General features: G+C 47.7%; 1 protein-coding gene across 1 annotated transcript; it reads left to right on the top strand.

Moving 5' to 3' along the window:
• Positions 1-15,036: 15,036 nt before the first annotated feature.
• Positions 15,037-16,353, top strand: LOC147116375 (metallothionein-like). Its single transcript, XM_085989509.1, has 3 exons — positions 15,037-15,360; positions 15,557-15,634; positions 16,077-16,353. Exons 1-3 carry the CDS (start codon positions 15,327-15,329, stop codon positions 16,169-16,171), a joined length of 207 nt encoding a protein of 68 aa, XP_085845635.1. The 5' UTR covers positions 15,037-15,326; the 3' UTR covers positions 16,172-16,353.
• The last annotated feature ends 1,435 nt before the right edge of the window (positions 16,354-17,788 follow it).

Below are 17,788 nucleotides of genomic sequence, written 5' to 3'. Positions count from 1 at the left end.
GGAACAAACAAACTTTACCAATCATAAGGGTAAACCCATAAAACATAAGTCATTGTGGGAAGACATTCTCTGTTCGAGGATGGAGAAACAGAATTGTCAGGTGATTCATGTAAACGGGCATACCACTGGGACAGTACACTCAAAAGGAAACAGTCTTGCAGACGAACAAGCGAAACATTCGGTCTGCATGACACCCCCTCGAGAGGGGCCTGCCAATATTAGTGTTATCACTAGGGCAGAACAGGCAGCTAATCAGGATCAGGAACTGATTCAGCTATCTGACCCAACAAAAGAGAATCCACCAGGATATCCATCAAAGTACTTTTACTCGGAAACCCCTACTGGTATTGTGCTAGTTAAGTTGCCCAAGGGAAACCGAGAGGTACCCCCGAGACACAAACGAGAACAGCTTGTAAAAGAAGCTCACAAGGGCATAGGTCAAGCAATTTGTGGTGCCAGAACAACATTCTGCAAATTGACTCCCTTATATTGGTGGACAGGCATGCTTAAGGCCTGTAAAACATACGTGGCAATTTGTGAGCCATGCAATTTAACCAATAAGTCATCACTAATTAAGCCACCACCATTGGCTCTGGTGAAAGCTGATGAGCCAATGGGAAAATTCTTTATTGACTTCACTGGACCACTTCCCCTGTCTTTGGGATGCAGACATGTTCTAGTTTTTGTAGATGGAAGCACTTCCTTCTACTGGCTGGTCCCCACAAAAACTGTTTTGGAAAACGCACCTGCCAATGCTATTACTGACAATTATTGTCGGTGGTGCGCCCAAAATCTTACACTCCGATCAAGGTGGAGCGTTTGTCTCCAAGGTCTTCAAAGACTACTGCGAACAAAGGGGGATTGGGTTAGAGCACAGCACGCCATGTCATCTGCAATCAGTGGGGCTGGTGGAACGTAAAAATCAAGGAGGTAGAAAAGCTATTGGTCAAACTGTTGAGAATCAGGGGACATAAGTGGACCACCATCATTCCGAAGGTGCAGCTATCACTTAATAATGTGCCCGCATCTGCATCATAATTGTCAATATGCGGCCCACAGGATCCCAAGTCCACAGTGAAGTGATCCACAGAGAAAGGGGCTGGGCTTTAACCTCTTCCCCGAGACTGCACCAGGTGGCAATGAGGCTTTCAGGCATCATTTTATACAATGTGGCCTGTTTAGGCTCTAACTTGTTCCCTACTCATTGAGCTGTCGTTAGCAACATCGCTTATTTAACGAAGAGAATGGCACTGACCACAGGAGTTGAAATAGTTTTTTTATTTACTGATATTAAACATGATCATTTCAAAAACAATGAATTCACTTTTCACGAGTTTATATAAACAGACAACTCATCAGGACAGAGCTACTGAGGACATGCGGCTTGTGTAATACAGTACATATGGACAATACTTTCTATATTGGGCCTGAAGGGCCTGTTGTTCAGGAGCAGCAGCTACATTTGTCAGAGGTTTTCCCTTTACACACACAGCCATTGGCGCATTTCGTGCATCCTGCAGGACAGCAAAAGCAGCAGCCTGAGAGAGGAGAGGGCAAAGGCAGAAATCAGGAACAATGAATGAGTTCAGTGAAACAGCCTCAGACACTCCCATTACAGCACTCAGCTCCTCCCTAATAAACTAATCTGTGCCATATCTCCAAGTAACCCGTCTGAAGATGCTCCGCCTCAGGACACTATGTGAGGGGGTTTGGGTGAATATGTTACTCTCAGTATCTCTCCAAACCTATTTCTAGTGATAAGTCTATCAAATAATCTCTTTCCGATGTCACTCTAAAACCCTTCTTTAAGCAGCAGGGTTATCTCCTCGAGTCTCCTTAGATTGGACAATCTGATGGGAATTAAATCAGGTGAAATCATAGACCTTGTACTTTTCTATTCTGGTCCTCTCAGTTCTGCCCAGAACTATCCATCACATAAATACAATGTGAGGAGCTGTAAACAGTCCCACAGTTACTCACTTTTCTGGCAGTGTCCAGCTTTGCTGGTGGGGCATCGGCAGTCGGAGCACCTGTAGGTTTTTTCACAGGAGCAGGATCCTGAAAACAGGAAATACAAATGCATTGTGCTAAGGTTAAAACCCGGAGAAATGCCCCGGTGTGGAGGAGCCCTGGCTCTTTGTCCCATTCTGTTCTGCAGTTGCTTTAATAAAGAGCCTGCCCTCCAATCCTGCTCCACCTCAGTGAGACTGAGCCAGGACACTGTGCTGAAAGGACTGCACTAGTCGCCACTCACCATCCAGGCAGACACAGGGCTTCGAGTCAGACATTTCACCAACTTCTTCAGCTTTCAGCCCTCAGCCAATTAGCACTTCTCGCTCTGGTGCCCTTTGCTGAATCAGAGCCAAGTTTTATGGGGTTGTGATTGTAATGATCAACAACATGTCATTCTAGAATAGTACACTAGGTGGAGCTATAGAGCTGTAGAGCTGTATACTGATGTGTGTTTAGTTGAATGTGTTTAAGACTACACTACCCACGATGCACTAGGCTACCCAGAAAGCAGTAGTCAAGATGGCTGCCTCTACAGGATGCTGTACAAGTCCACATGGCATGAATAAATGTCTAGCTCTAAGCTAGCTGTTCATAATAAGAAAGTCTAGTTATGAATGAACATAACATGGTACCAGGATTGGTGAAGATCTGCTGAAAATTGTGAAAAGCGACATGGAGAATTTGAGGCCACCGGAGTTTTTGAATCTCACTGGAAATGACGACATACAATTGGCGGACTTTCAAACAACAATTCGAACTCTACATTGCTGCCATCGGATTCGGTACGAAGCCAGATGCAAGAAAAATAACGTTGCTGCTCACAGTTGCAGGCCCACAGGCGATAGAGGTATTTAATACATTTGTATTTAATCCAGAGGAGAACAGAGAAAAATAAGAAGATGTGCTAAAGAAATTTGATACACATTGTTCTCCCAAAAAGAATGAGACCTATGAAAGGTACGTGTTCTGTTCTCGGACACAGCAACAAAATGAGACTTTTGATAGCTTTGTGACTGATCTGAAACTGAAAGCACAGACATGTAATTTCTCTGAGCGGAAAGCATCCATGATTCGTGACCAGATTGTGTTTGGTATTCATGATAAAAAAGTCAGGGAACGTCTGTTGAGAGAAACCGAACTAACATTGGAAAATGCTGTGAATATATGCCAAGCCAGTGAGCTAGCTCGACAGCACGCGAAGACTTTCAGTGAAATCAATAATGATGCGATTGTAGTAAGTGCTGCTGTCAGTGCTGTGTTCTACAAGGGGAAGCAACATGGGCAGAACAGAAATGAAAAGCGATCGGAGGAAGGAATTTTTAATTGTAAACGCTGTGGTTACAAACACCAGTTAAAACAATGCCCAGCGTTTGGAAAAATGTGCACAAAATGTCATGGAAAGAATCACTTTGCCAAACAATGCTTTTCAAAAGTAAAAACAAAGAAAGGGCAACAAGTCCGAGTTAATGTAATTGAGGACACTGATTTAAGTGAGACATTTTTTGTAGGAATGGTGTCATGTGACAATATAGAAAAGGATACAGAAAATGTGCAGCCCTCAGGAATAAACAATGCTGAGCATAACGTCAATGCAGTAAAAGAGGACAAATGGATGATCCCACTGCAGGTAAATGGAGCATTAGTTACATTGAAACTAGACACTGGGGCAAAAGCAAACTTAATCAGTATGAGTGACATTAAAAATATGAAAGAAAAGCCCAAAATACAGAAAAAGTCAGTACTACTGAAGAGATATAATGGACAGAAAATAGATAGCTTAGGTGTATGCAGACTTAAAGTGACAGTCAAAGACAAAGTGCAGCATCTCATGTTTTCTGTTGTGGCTGAAGGACTTGATTCACTACTGGGTGACAAAGCTTGTGAAGACTTAGAACTGGTCAAGAGAGTCTACCGTATAAACTGTGCCATAAGCAGACCAGATGACTCAATGGATTCTGTAGTGAGTATTTTCCAGGATGTGTTCAAAGGATTTGGAGTTCTACCAATCACTTACAAGATCCAGCTAAAGGAGGATGCTCAGCCAGTGGTACATGCTCCACGAAGAGTTCCAGCACCCCTGCGTGACCGGCTCAAGAAAGAACTGGACAGAATGACCACACTAGGAGTCATCAGGAAAGTCGAAGAGCCAACAGACTGGGTTAACTCCATGGTATGTGTAAAGAAAAAGAACAATGATCTAAGAATATGCATGGATCCAAAGGACTTAAATGCAAACATAAAACGTGAACACTACCAGATTCCCAAGCGAGAAGAAATCACCAGTGAAATGTCAGGTGCCAGATACTTTACAAAGCTCGATGCCTCACAAGGATTTTGGCAACTAAAACAGGATGAAGAGAGCACCAAATACTGTACCTTCAACACACCATTTGGCAGGTATTGTTTCCTCAGAATGCCTTTCGGGATAATATCTGCATCTGAAATCTTTCATAGAGTGATGGAACACATAATTGAAGGTCTGGAAGGAGTTCGGGTCTATGTTGATGACATCATCATCTGGGGCTCCACACTGAAAGAACACAATGAGAGACTGACTAAAGTGCTACAGAGCATACGCCAGAATGGACTGAAGCTCAACAAAGCCAAGTGTCAGTTTGGCATCCAGGAAGTCACTTTCCTAGGAGATAATCTATCTGGTAAAGGAATAGATCCAGATATGGAAAAAGTAAACACCATACTCAACATGCCCCGACCCACTGATAAAAAAGGAGTGCTACGCATCATGGGGATGATAAACTTCATTGGAAAGTTCATTCCTAACTTGTCAGCCAAGACAGCCTGTCTGCGAGACCTGCTACATAAAACAAATGAGTTCGCATGGACAGAAAGACATGAACAAGAGTGGATGAACCTCAAAACAGTGCTGACAACCACACCTGTACTCACTTTCTTTGACCCGACAAAGAGAATCAAAGTGTCAACGGATGCATCAAAGGATGGCCTAGGCGCGGTCTTGCTACAAGCAGAGGGTGAAGATTGGAAGCCTGTTGCCTATGCCTCCAGGTCTATGACTGATACTGAGTGTCGATACGCCCAGGTCGAAAAGGAATGTCTAGGCTTGGTAGTTGGACTAGAAAAGTTTCATGGCTACATATATGGACTTCCCACCTTCACAGTTGAGACAGACCACAGCCCACTCGCTGCCATCATAAAAAAAAATCTGAATGAGATGTCTCCAAGGATTCAACGACTCATGATGAAGCTGCAAAGATATGACTTTGAACTGATCTACACACCAGGCAAATACATAGTGTTAGCAGATGCACTATCCCGAGCACCCACAATGAGTCATGTGACCTCTACTGAAGAAGACGTGGATGTTCATGTGAATATGGTCACTGCTGCGCTGCCTGTGTCAGACACAAAATCAAAGCAAATAGCAGAAGAAACAGTAAATGATACAGTATTACAAACAGTAATAGAGAACATTCATCATGGTTGGCCAAAAGGTTCCTGTCCAAAATATTTTCACATAAGGTCAGAATTGAGTGTCGCAAGTGGACTATTACTAAAACAGAACAGAATAGTCATTCCACAGGCTCTAAGTCAAGACATGCTCAAAAGGATTCATGAGGGACACCTCAGAATTGAAAAATGCAAAAGGAGAGCAAGAGACACTGTTTATTGGCCTGGCATAAATAAGGACATTGAGAACATGATAGGCAAATGTGAGACATGTCAGAAACACCAAAACAAACAAACAAAGGAACCAATGATAGTAGCTGACTTACCAACAGCACCATGGCAAAAGGTTGGTATGGACCTCTTTCATTTAAATGGTAAAGAATATCTAATAGTGATTGACTACTATTCTAACTATCCTGAGATGGCACTGCTCTCAAGCACATCAGCAAGCAGTGTCATAATGCATGTGAAATCCATCTTCGCCAGACATGGATTTCCCAGGATTGCCGTTAGCGACAATGGTCTGTGCTTCAACTGCAAGGAGTGGCAACAGTTTGCAGCACAGTATGACTTTCAGCACATCACATCCAGTCCTTTGTATGCTCAGTCAAATGGTAAGGCAGAGAAAGGTGTTCAAGTTCTCAAGCAGCTACTGAAGAAAGCGACAGAAAGCAAGTCTGATCCTTATCTTGCCCTGCTGAGCTACCGAGCCTCACCTTTAGATTGTGGTTCTTCACCTGCTGAACTACTAATGGGTCGCAAGTTGCGCACCACGCTACCCTGGTGTGCAAAAGAACAGCAAAGTAAGGAACTGAGACAGAGACTTCAACTGTTAAAGCTGAAACAAAAATCATACTATGACAAGTCATCCAAAACTCTAAAACCATTGACAAGGGATGATGTTGTCAGGATTGAGGATCCAGATGCATGGAACAGGAAAGCTACAGTTCTTGAGGAAGTACGACCAAGGTCATACACTGTTAGAACTGAGGAAGGACAGATTCTCAGGAGGAACCGCCATTCCCTCCTGAAAACACAAGAAACTATCCAAGAGCAGATTGATGACAATGCCGCAACTGAATCTTGTCATTCACCACCAGAACAATCTCATGAAAACACATCAGACTTACCCGTGCTGAGAAGACCCACACGTGAAGTAAAAAAGCCTGATAGACTTAATCTTTGAGTATAAAGTAAAGCTTTGAAAATGTATATGTTTATAGAGCACTAGCAAAAGTGTTACTGATATCATCTTTATCGTTTTTCTTGAAAGTTAATTGACGTTGATTGATATGATTTTGTTTAACCTCAAAGAAAGGGGGATGTAATGATCAACAACATGTCATTCTAGAATAGTACACTAGGTGGAGCTATAGAGCTGTAGAGCTGTATACTGTTGTGTGTTTAGTTGAATGTGTTTAAGACTACACTACCCACGATGCACTAGGCTACCCAGAAAGCAGTAGGCAAGATGGCTGCCTCTACAGGATGCTGTACAAGTCCACATGGCATGAATAAATGTCTAGCTCTAAGCTAGCTGTTCATAATAAGAATGTCTAGTTATTAATGAACATAACAGTGATCGGTGGGGAACCGGCTGGAAAACCGGGGAAGGGGTGGGTCGGTCCGGGCAGAATGCACCCGGGGCACTGAAGTGAGTCAGCGGCTGAAGGTTTGAATTGCACTCGTCTCCTTCACTCAGAACACGGCCCCAAAATATTTCTCAAGAACAGCAATTTCCCAACATTTGCCGTGGAATCGCCGTGTGTCTGAGCGTCTGCAACACGTTTCACTCCCACGGTCTTGGGGAGGCCAGGACTGCACTTTCTGTTTGAAGTTTATTGACCGATTTCGCTCTAGATATTTGTTAGCTTCTGTGTTGCACATTGCTCTCCCAAGTCATCCCCAGCTACCAGTGTCCCAAAGAGACTGTCCACTCGTCTTGTTCTGTTTGAAGGTTTATTTACCATTTTGCTAATAAGATGCCTGTTTGAAAGTCCGGATTTAGCACACGATTTTGGTCCTAATCGCTTATTCCCATAATTTGAGCTTGCCTGAAGGTGCATACCAGAGACCTGCCGGTTTAGCACTGGAGTGCTGATTCGACGCAATTTTCCTGGAGCAGTATATGAGAGCTCCTCGCTCCCCTTCCACTGCAGGGCTCGGGCTGACCCACAGCAGCACGTTACAGGATGGCTCAGGGACCGAGGGAGAGGGCACACAGGTTCCCGGATATGGCACTGGGGGTCCTGGTGGAGGAGGTCCAGAGGAGGAGAGATGTTTGAACCCGCTGGTGCTGCTCTACCTGGCCTCATCTCCTCCTCCCATTCCTGGTCCAGACCAAGGGGCACCCCTAGCAACATGCCCATGACCAAGCACTCCCTTTCTCCTGGTGACTCCTGTAAGGTGTCCAATGAAGTGGAGTAACACAACACTCACTCTTTTTAGGTGAAGCCCTCAGAGAATTTCCGGAATAAATGTTGCTCGAGTGTTGGTGAAGTCTTGATAAAGTGTCTCAGAAAGTCTCTCGAAGTGTTTCAGAGCTCCTCTTCACAGCTCCAGCAGCAATGACCATGAAATGGTGAGCATCCCTTTAAATGGTGATGATCCCTTTAAGTAAATCCACATCAACGCTGTGTTTACTCCCAAACATCTGGTCGCTGTTAGGAAAGGCCATTAGTTGAAGTGCTGGCCAACAAAATGCTGTGCAGCCTTTTAATGAGCTGTTTAACGATCCTCCAGGCGGCCGTTCCTAGCGCCAGCTTCAACTCCTTTACCAAGTTGGCGTCTTGAGCTAAACGTGGGCTAAACTGGTGTTTCAGTTTAAGACCCCGGTTTAACCATCTCTTTACCTCTTTAGTGCCTAAAGTATTTGGTGAAAATCTCCCCCTTGATATTTGTTAGTTTCTGTGTTTCAGATTGCTCTCCCAGATCCTGTGTCCCAGAGTGTTTCCCACTTGCCTCAATATCTACAACAAGAGATTCCATTGATAAAGTGCTTTCAGTGTAGCACGATTCAAACCCACAGCCGGAATTTTCCTTACTGAGTCGGGTCGGGTGCATGTGGGCCACGTAGTGGGTCAGTACCACGATGTATCGATCAGCCCGCTCCTCAGCACGACTTTAGCGTAAGGGCCCCTATTAAGGCAGACATGCACGTTTCCTGGTCCTATAAATGGTGCGGGTCTGATGACATCATTGATGACTCATTTCCACCGAGGATATTTAAAGCAGGCTTTGCCACATCACATTTGAGGGTTCATGTAGGAATGTGGAGGGAGGGTAGAGAGAGAGAGGGTGGGTTGGAGAGGAGTGTATTGTTGTGCAGAAATAGAAAAATGACTTCCCAAAGACAGGGGGCTGTTCCCCGCTTTTCTGATGACTCCCTATATATTCTTGTGGAGGGAGACAGAGCACACAGGGAGCTCCTCCTCCCTGCTGATGGGTGGAAGAGAGCTCCTGAAGAGACAAAAAGAGCCTGGCTCCAAATTGCTGAGGAGGGGAACAGCAGGGATGTGGTAAACAGGACCTGGGTGCAGTGCGGAAGTGCTTCAATGATCTGATGAGATCAGGAAAGGTGAGTGGAAAGCCAGACTCACCTTCATCCTGCTGTGCTAGTCATCACATCCCCATCACTCTGCCTTCCCAAGCCTACTCCTGCACATCATTCCTCACACCAACATACCTTGCACGTCCACCCATCCCTCTCTCTCTATGTGCATACTCACATCCCCACCTGACTAACTACCCCTCACACTCACCCTCATCATAATGCAATCACACCAACTGACAACACAGAAGGAAGCCATTTGGCAATGGCACCACACTCCCTCATAGTCACCCTCTACAGATGTAACACACACAATCCTTAAACTCATGCCATCACTCTCACTCAAACTTCTCTTCTTTCCCTCCTTGCAGGAGACAAGAGTGCACAACAACAGGGAGAGGGAGCGAACCGGAGGTGGCCCTCCATCTTTCAGCTCTTCAACTCCAGCAGAGGAGGTGGCCCTGGAGGTCGCAACAGTTGCAGAGCGACTGGTGGGAGATGGGAGAGGGGGACCTCTCAGAAACCTGGTGACTGAATTAAAACTCATACAACCACATGGCATACAGCAGTCACTCTTATGGTGACTGATGACAGCAGTGAGTGAATGTTCATCATGTGCACAATGGTATTGTTAACCATTCTTAATATAACATTTCTAAATCATCTCGTCACTCTCCCATAGGTCCATCAAGAGTCCCCGCCCCCGGTCCCCCACCGTCCAGCCTGAGGAGGAAGACGACTCCTCAGAGGATCCTCCAGCCTCTGAGGGAGCACCGTCAGCAGACCCAATCAAACACAGCACCAGCGCAGATGCGCACACCTCGGTGGGTAATATGCGAGATAGAGTATTGTTGTCACCTGGTGTCTCATACTTCACAAATGAACAAGAGCAGATGGTGTTGACAGGGACAGCAGTGGAGACCCCTCGCTGGAGGGCACAGGACACTCCAAGCAATGCTGAACTCCATGCAGATGCTGAGCCTCGGGGGTCATCCAGAAAGAGGGTGATCCTGGAGGGGCAACAAGTAAAGCAGGAGGCTCTGGCAGATTTTGCAACCGTGATGTCTGCAAATGTGCAGAGAATGGAGGAGTCCACCTCCAACATGAGCACCACTGTGTCGCAGGCAATGGCGACAGTATGCTCTTCCATGCAAAGGATGGCCACCTGAACATGAGTACATGCTATCTATGGACAACAGATGGCAGAGGCTCAGACATCCTCTCTAGGAGGGATCTAAATGTAGTCTCTGGACCTCATGGCCCCACTGCCATGCAGCAAGGTGTTCTCCAGCTCCTTGCTAGCAGGGAAGTGCAGGTGGCCCATGAGAGGGATGATGGTGAGAGGGACATGGAAGTGGGGCCTCCTCTCAAAGTGCTCACACTTCTCCCCCATTGCCCCACTCTCAGTTCGAGTCCCAGATGCTTCCTCAGATTGCGATGGCCGAGTCTGACCCTGCACAGTCGCAGGAGGAGCAGAATTTGGCGGGGCCATCAGAGGCGTATAAATGTATTTATTTTCACCACTTTCCGGTCAAGCCCATTTTTTCTGCTACTTTGGAAGTGGCTTTGTGAGTTGGAATGAATGGTGAGACATAACATTTCCTCCAGCAAGAGGGGTCAGTGTGAAAGGAATGGCTTGGTCATTGTGGGGATTCTTTTTGGTGTTGTTGGAGGATGGGGAGGATGGGGGGAACTTGGCAGAGCATGTGGCAGCTGTATGGGTGCAATGCAGGAAACTAAGCAAATCAGGCCATGATGAGGCCATCCCTGGACTCTCGGGTAGCAATGTGCTCCGGTGCTCCTGGCATCTGGACCTCAGGTTCCTCCTGCTCCTCCTCCTCATCTTCCAGCTGATGCTCCTCCTCCTACTCCTCCGCTGAAGAGGTTGTGTGCTCTGCGCCTTGCTCCTCATGCAGCTTTAATCCTCGTTGCTGCGCTATGTTGTGCAGGGCGCAGCAAACAACAACGATTCTGGAGACCCTGGCTGGTGCGCACTGAAGGACTCCTCCAGATGTGTAAAGGCATCTGAAGTGCATCTTCAGCATGCCTATTCTTTGCTCGATGGCACATCTGGTGGAAATGTGGATTTCATTATAGCACTCCTGAGCCTCATTGCTTGTCCTCCTCAAGGGTGTCAGGAGCAACGTCTTCAGTGTACAGCCCTTGTCTCCAAGCAGCCAGCCGGTAAGTCTGTTTGGCGGTGTGAAGAGCTGAGGGAGGGTGGACTGGCGCAGCTTGAAAGAGTCATGACAGGTGCCAGGGAATTTGGCGCACACATGCATGATGATCTTCCTTTGGTTGCAGACCAGCTGCACATTGAGGGAGTGGAAGCCCTTGCAGTTCACAAACACTCCTGGGTGATGATGAGGTGCCCTAATTGCCACATGTGTGCAGTCGATGACGCCCAGCACCTGTGGGAAGCCAGCCAGAGCGGCAAAGCCGAGAGCCCTCTCAGTAACACTGGCTTCATCAGTGGCAAATTTTACATAATAGGCTGACTTGTTAAATAAACATCGCATCAGTGACCTGTGTGATGTATCTGTGGGCGGCCGACTGCAAGATGCCGCAAATGTGGGCTGCAGGTCTTGCTCCAGAAATCTGCAAATGTCTGCAATGACCCGCCTCCAACGGCGTACGCAGTCAGCGGGAAAATTCGTGCCAAACTGTCTGGAGAGGTGAGAATGGTAGCGTAGTGGTAATGTCACTGGGCTAGTAATCCAGAGGCCTGGACTAATGATCCAGAGATGTGAGTTCAAATCTGACCACGGCAGCGGAGGAATTTAAATTCAGTTAATTAAATAAATCTCGAATAAAAAGCTAGTAACAGTAATGGTAACCATGAAACTATTGGATTGTCACAAAAACCCATCTGGTTCACTAATGCCCTTTACGGAAGGAAATCTGCCATCCTTACCTGGTCCGGCCTATATGTGACTCCAGACCCACAGCAATGTGATTGATTCTTAACTGCCCTCTGAAATGGCCTAGCAAGTCATTCAGTTGTAACTAACCGCTATGAAACCAGACGGATGACCCAGCATCGACTTCGGCACCAGCTATGGACACGGCTACGGCACACCCAGCCAGTCAACCCTGCAAAGTCCTCCTCAGCAACATCTGGGGACTTGTGCCAAAATTTGGAGAGCTGTCCCACAGACTAGTCAAGCAACAGCCTGACATAGTCATACTTACAGAATCATACCTTTCAACCAATGTCCCAAACTCCTCCATCATCATCCCTGGGTATGTCCTGTTATGTCCTGTCCTAGCGGCAGGACAGACACACCAGGGGTGGTGGCACAGTGGTATACAGTCAGGAAGGAGTGGCCCTGGGAGTCCTCAACATTGATTCCAGACCCCATGAAGTCTCATGGCTTCAGGTCAAGCATGGGCAAGGAAACCTCCTGCTGATTACCACCTACCGCCCTCCCTCAGCTGATGAATCAGTACTTCTCCATGTTGAACACCACTTGGAAGAAACACTGAGAGCAGCAAAGGCACAGAATGTACTCTGGGTGGGGGACTTCAATGTCCATCACCAAGACTGGCTCAGTAGCACCACTACTGACCGAGCTGGTCGAGTCCTGAAGGACATAACTGCCAGTCTGGGCCTGCGACAGGTGGTGAGAGAACCAACATGAGGAGAAAACTTACTTGACCTCGTCCCCACCAATCTACCTGTCGCAAATGCATCTGTCCATAACAGTATTGATGGCACTGACTACCGCACAGTCATTGTGGAGACGAAGTCCCGTCTTCACACTGAGGATGCCCTCCATCGTGTTGTGTGGCACTACCACCGATTCAGAACAGATCTAGCAACTCAAAACTGGGCACCCATGAGGCGCTGTGGGCCATCAGCAGCAGCAGAATTGTATTTCACCACAATCTGTAGCCTCATGGCCCGGCATATCCCTCACTCTACCATTACCATCAAGCCAGGGGATCAACCCTAGTTCAATAAGGAGTGTAGAAGAGTATGCCAGGAGCAGCACCAGGCGTACCTAAAAATGAGGTGCCAACCTGGGGAAGCTGCAACACAGGATTACATGCATGCTATAAAGCAGAAGCAGCATGCTATAGACAAGGCTAAGCGATCCCACAATCAATGGATCAGATCAAAGCTCAGCAGTCCTGTCACATCCAGTTGTGAATGGTGGTGGACCATTAAATAAATAACGGGAGGAGGAGGCTCCATGAATATCCCCATCCTCGATGGTGGAGCCCAGCACGTGAGTGCAAAAGACAAGGCTGAAGCATTTGCAACCATCTTCAGCCAGAACTACTGAGTGGGTGATCCATATCGTCCTATTCCTGAGGTCCCCATCATCACAGAAGCCTGACTTTAGCCAATTTGATTCACTCCATGTGATATCAAGAAACGGTTGAGCGCACTGGATACAGCAAAGGCTTTGGGCCCCGACAACATCCCGGCTATCGTGCTGAAGACTTGTGCTCCAGAACTAGCCGCACTTCTAGACAAGCTGTTCCAGTACAGCTATAACACTGGCATCTATCTGACAATGTGGAAAACTGCCCAGGTATGTCCTGTCCACAAAAAAGGACAAATCCAACCTGGCCAATTACCGCCCCATCAGTCTACTCTCAATCATCAACAAAGTGATAGAAGGTGTCATCGACGGTGCTATCAAGCAGCACTTACTCACCAATAACCTGCTCACTGATGCCCAGTTTGGGCTCTGCCAAGACCATTCAGCTCCCAAGCTCATTACAGCCCTGGCCCAAACATGGACAAATGAGCTGAATTCCAGAGGTGAGGTGAGAGTGACTGCCCTTGACATCAAGGCAGCATTTGACCAAGTATGTCATCAAGGAATCCTAGTAAAACTGAAGTCAATGGGAATCGGGGGGAAAATGCTCAATTGGCTGGGCAAAATAAGATGGTTGTGGTGGTTGAAGGTCAATCATCACAGCCCCAGGACATCACTGCAGGAGTTCCTCAGGTCAGTATCCTAGGCCCAACCATCTTTAGCTGCTTCATCAATGACCTTCCCTGCAAAATAAGATCAGAAATGGGGATGTTCGCTGATGATTGCACAGTGTTCAGTGCCATTCACGACACCTCAGATAATGAAGCAGTCCATGCCCGCATGCAACAAGACCTGAACGACGTTCAGGCTTGGGCTGATAAGTGGCAGGTAACATTCGCACCACAGAAGTGCCAGGCAATGACTATCTCCAAAAAGCGAGAGTATAACCACCTCCCCTTGACATTCAATGGCATTACCATCGCCGAATCCCCCACCATCAACATCCTGGGGTTCACCATTGGCCAGAAACTTAACTGGACCAGCCACATAAATACTGTGGCAACAAGAGCATGTCAGAGGCTAGGTATTCTGCGACGAGTGTCTCACCTCCTGACTCCCCAAAGCTTTTCCACCATCTACAAGGCACAAGTAAGGAGTGTGATGGAATAATCTCCAGTTGCCTGGATGAGTGCAGCTCCAACAACACCCACGAAGCTCGACACCATCCAGGACAAAGCAGCCCGCTTACCTGGCACCCCATCCACCACCTTAAACATTCACTCCCTCCACCACTGGTGTGCCGTGGCTGCAGTGTATACCATCTACAAGATGCACTGCAGCAACTCGCCAAGGCTTCTTCGGCAGAACCTCCCAAAGCCGTGACCTCTTCCACCTAGATGGACAAGGGCAGCAGGCGCGTGGGAACACCGCCACCTCCAAGTGCCCCTCCAAGTCACACACCATCTTCACTTGGAAGTATATCGCCGAACCTTCATCGTCGCTGGGTCAAATTCTTGGAACTCCCTACCTAACAGCACTGTGGGAGTACCTTCACCACACACACTGCAGCAGTTCAAGAAGGCTGCCTACCACAGCCTTCTCAAGGGCAACTAGGGATGGGCAATAAATGCTGGCCCACATCCCATAAACGAATAACAAAAAAATTGCCCAGTTGCACAATCAGTGTGAGGAGCCAGGAGCACAGGTGACCTTTGAATCGTGTGCACTTCCTGGCTATTTAAAGACTGAACTACACTGGAGTTTGTTTTTAGTCACTCTGTAAATAATTAGAATCAGAAATGACCTGATCTAAACTGCTGTTATTGAGAAATCTTTTCGGGCCGTGTTGTGAGTGAAGGAGACGGGTGCAATTCAAACCTTCATCCGCTGACTCACTTCAGTGCCCCGGGTGCATTCTGCCCGGACCGACCCGCCCCTTCCCCGGTTTTGCAGCCGGTTCCCCACCGATCACAACCCCATAAAACTCGGCTCCGATTCAGCAAAGGGCACCAGATTGAGAAGCGCTGATTGGGTGAGGGCTGGAAGCTGAAGAAGAAGTTAGTGAAATGTCTGACTCGAAGCCCAGTGTCTGCCTGGATGGTGAGTGGCGACTAGTGCAGTCCTTTCAGCACAGTGTCCCGGCTCAGTCTCACTGAGGTGGAGCAGGATTAGAGGGCAGGCTCTTTATTAAAGTAACTGCAGAACAGAATGGGACAAAGAGCCGGGGCTCCTCCACACCGGGGCATTTCTCCGGGTTTGAATCTTAACTCAACGTCTTTGTTTTTCCTGTTTTCAGGATCCTGCTCCTGTGAAAAAACCTGCAGGTGCTCCGACTGCCGATGTCCCACCAGCAAAGCTGGACGCTGTCAGAAAAGTGAGTAACTGTGGGCCTGTTTACAGCTCCTCACATTGTATTTATGTGACGGATAGTTCTGGGCAGAACTGAGAGGACCAGAATAGAAAAGTACAAGGTCCATGATTTCACCTGATTTAATTCCCATCAGATTGTCCAATCTAAAGGGACTGGAGGCGATAACACTGCTGGTTAAAGAAGGGTTTTAGAGTGACATCGGAAAGAGATGATTTTATAGACTTATCACTAGAAATAGGTTTGGAGAGATACCGACAGTAACATATTCACCCAAACCCCCTCACATAGTGTCCTGAGGTGGGACATCTTCAGGCGGGTTACTTGGAGATATGGCACAGATTAGTTTATTAGGGAGGAGCTGAGTGCTGTAATGGGAGGGTCTGGGGCTGTTTCACTGAACGAATTCATTGTTCCTGATTTCTGCCTTTGCCCTCTCCTCTCTCAGGCTGCTGCTCTTGCTGTCCTGCAGGATGCACGAACTGCGCCAATGGCTGTGTGTGTAAAGGGAAAACCTCCGGCAAATGTAGCTGCTGCTCCTGAACAACAGGCCCTTCAGGCCCAATATAGAAAGTATTGTCCATATGTACTGTATTACACAAGCCGCATGTACTCAGTATCTCTGTCCTGATGAGTTGTCTGTTTATATAAACTCATGAAAAGTGAATTCATTGTTTTTGAAATGATCATGTTAAATATGTGTAAATTAAACAAAACTATTTCAACTCCTTTGCTCAGTACCATTCTCTTCGTTAAATAAGTGATGTTCCTAACGACAGCTCAATGTGTAGGGAACAAGTTAGAGCCTAAACAGGCCACATTGTATAAAATGATGCCTTAAAGCCACATTACATAAGTGAAGTTTGGGAACCTCTGCTCTACTCCCTTCCCCTTAAATGTGTGTATACTATTCAACTTCCATCGATATTAGTGCAATGAAAAAAGTTCACATGTGTCATAGCCCACATGCAAGGCACTTGTTTAATTAGTGAATGCTGCCAAATCTGCAAAGAAATTTGCTGCAACACTGGATGTCACTGGTTAACCTGTCCTGAGATAAGATACAATGATGCTTGTGGTTTGTGTGTGTGTGTGTGAAGGTGTTAAGAAAATCACTACAAGCTAGAACTCAATGGGGGAGAAATTCAGTTGGTTGCGCCACCCGTTAGCGCCTTAAGAGGGCGATAAGTGGGGCGCGAGGCAGCTAGCGCCTGGGCGCGGCGAGACCTGTGCCTTTCGCGAAATTGAGCAGACATTTAGCGGCGGCACAAAACCGCAACGCCCGCTCAGCTGCGCGCACAGCTCCCGACGTCATTTCATGGTGCAGTGCCCTTGTGGCGCCCTGAGCCGGAAATTCAGTGGCGCCCCCCTCCTTTCCGCCTGTCGCTCCCAGCGACTGGTTGACTGGAACGGTTCCCAGTCGCTGTGGGGCTGGGGGGGCGCTATTTAAAGGGGGCTCTTCCAGGCTTCTTTGTGGTAGCCATTTTTGGACCACTCCTTCCGTGAGAGAGAGAGAGATTTGCAGAGAGACAAAGGGAGAGAGGTTTCTGCCTTGAGTCAGCGCTCGCAGAGGTACTTTTGGCTTGGGCCCAGAACTTTGTAGTTGGTTTGCTTTTTCACTGGCATAAGTCCTGGAGACTCCTTGCCTGTGCTGCGCCGAAGTCCTGCAGACTCCTTGCCAGTGCTGCGCCGAAGTCCTGGACACGCCTTGCCAGTAACGCAATGGATTCTGGCATCCTTGCCACTGCAGCCATGAGCTCAGTGTGCCTGTGCTCCGCCTAGGTGCTCATTTCAGCGAGGAGCCGCACTTCTTCTGCGCTCACTGTAGCAGGACTCGAGGCCAGACTCTCCTTCCGGGGAGAAGGCTGCCGAGCTTCCCTAACCCTCCCGTGTTGCTGCCGCCCGCTGGCCCCCGGAGCTTCACCCTCCTCAGACCATTCCCCCCTGCTCCCCTCCAGGGAAGACGTGCCCCCATAATGGCCATGGGCTGCCTCAGCTGAGGGTGGCACTGATGGTCCAGCTTCCTCTTCCTCCTCACCTTCAGAGTCACTCACAGTGGCAGATTGAGGGCCCGTCTCCTCACCTGGCGAATCAGCATCTGAAAGCAGGGAAGTACAAGAGTGGCTTTAGCGTGAGGACAGGGCGGCAGCGAGGGAGGCA

The sequence above is a fragment of the Somniosus microcephalus genome, chromosome 6 (assembly GCF_052327205.1).
Source record: "Somniosus microcephalus isolate GS21.2 chromosome 6, FLI_Smic_1.0, whole genome shotgun sequence".
NCBI lineage: Eukaryota > Metazoa > Chordata > Chondrichthyes > Squaliformes > Somniosidae > Somniosus > Somniosus microcephalus.
This window is presented reverse-complemented; position numbering and strand designations above follow the sequence as displayed.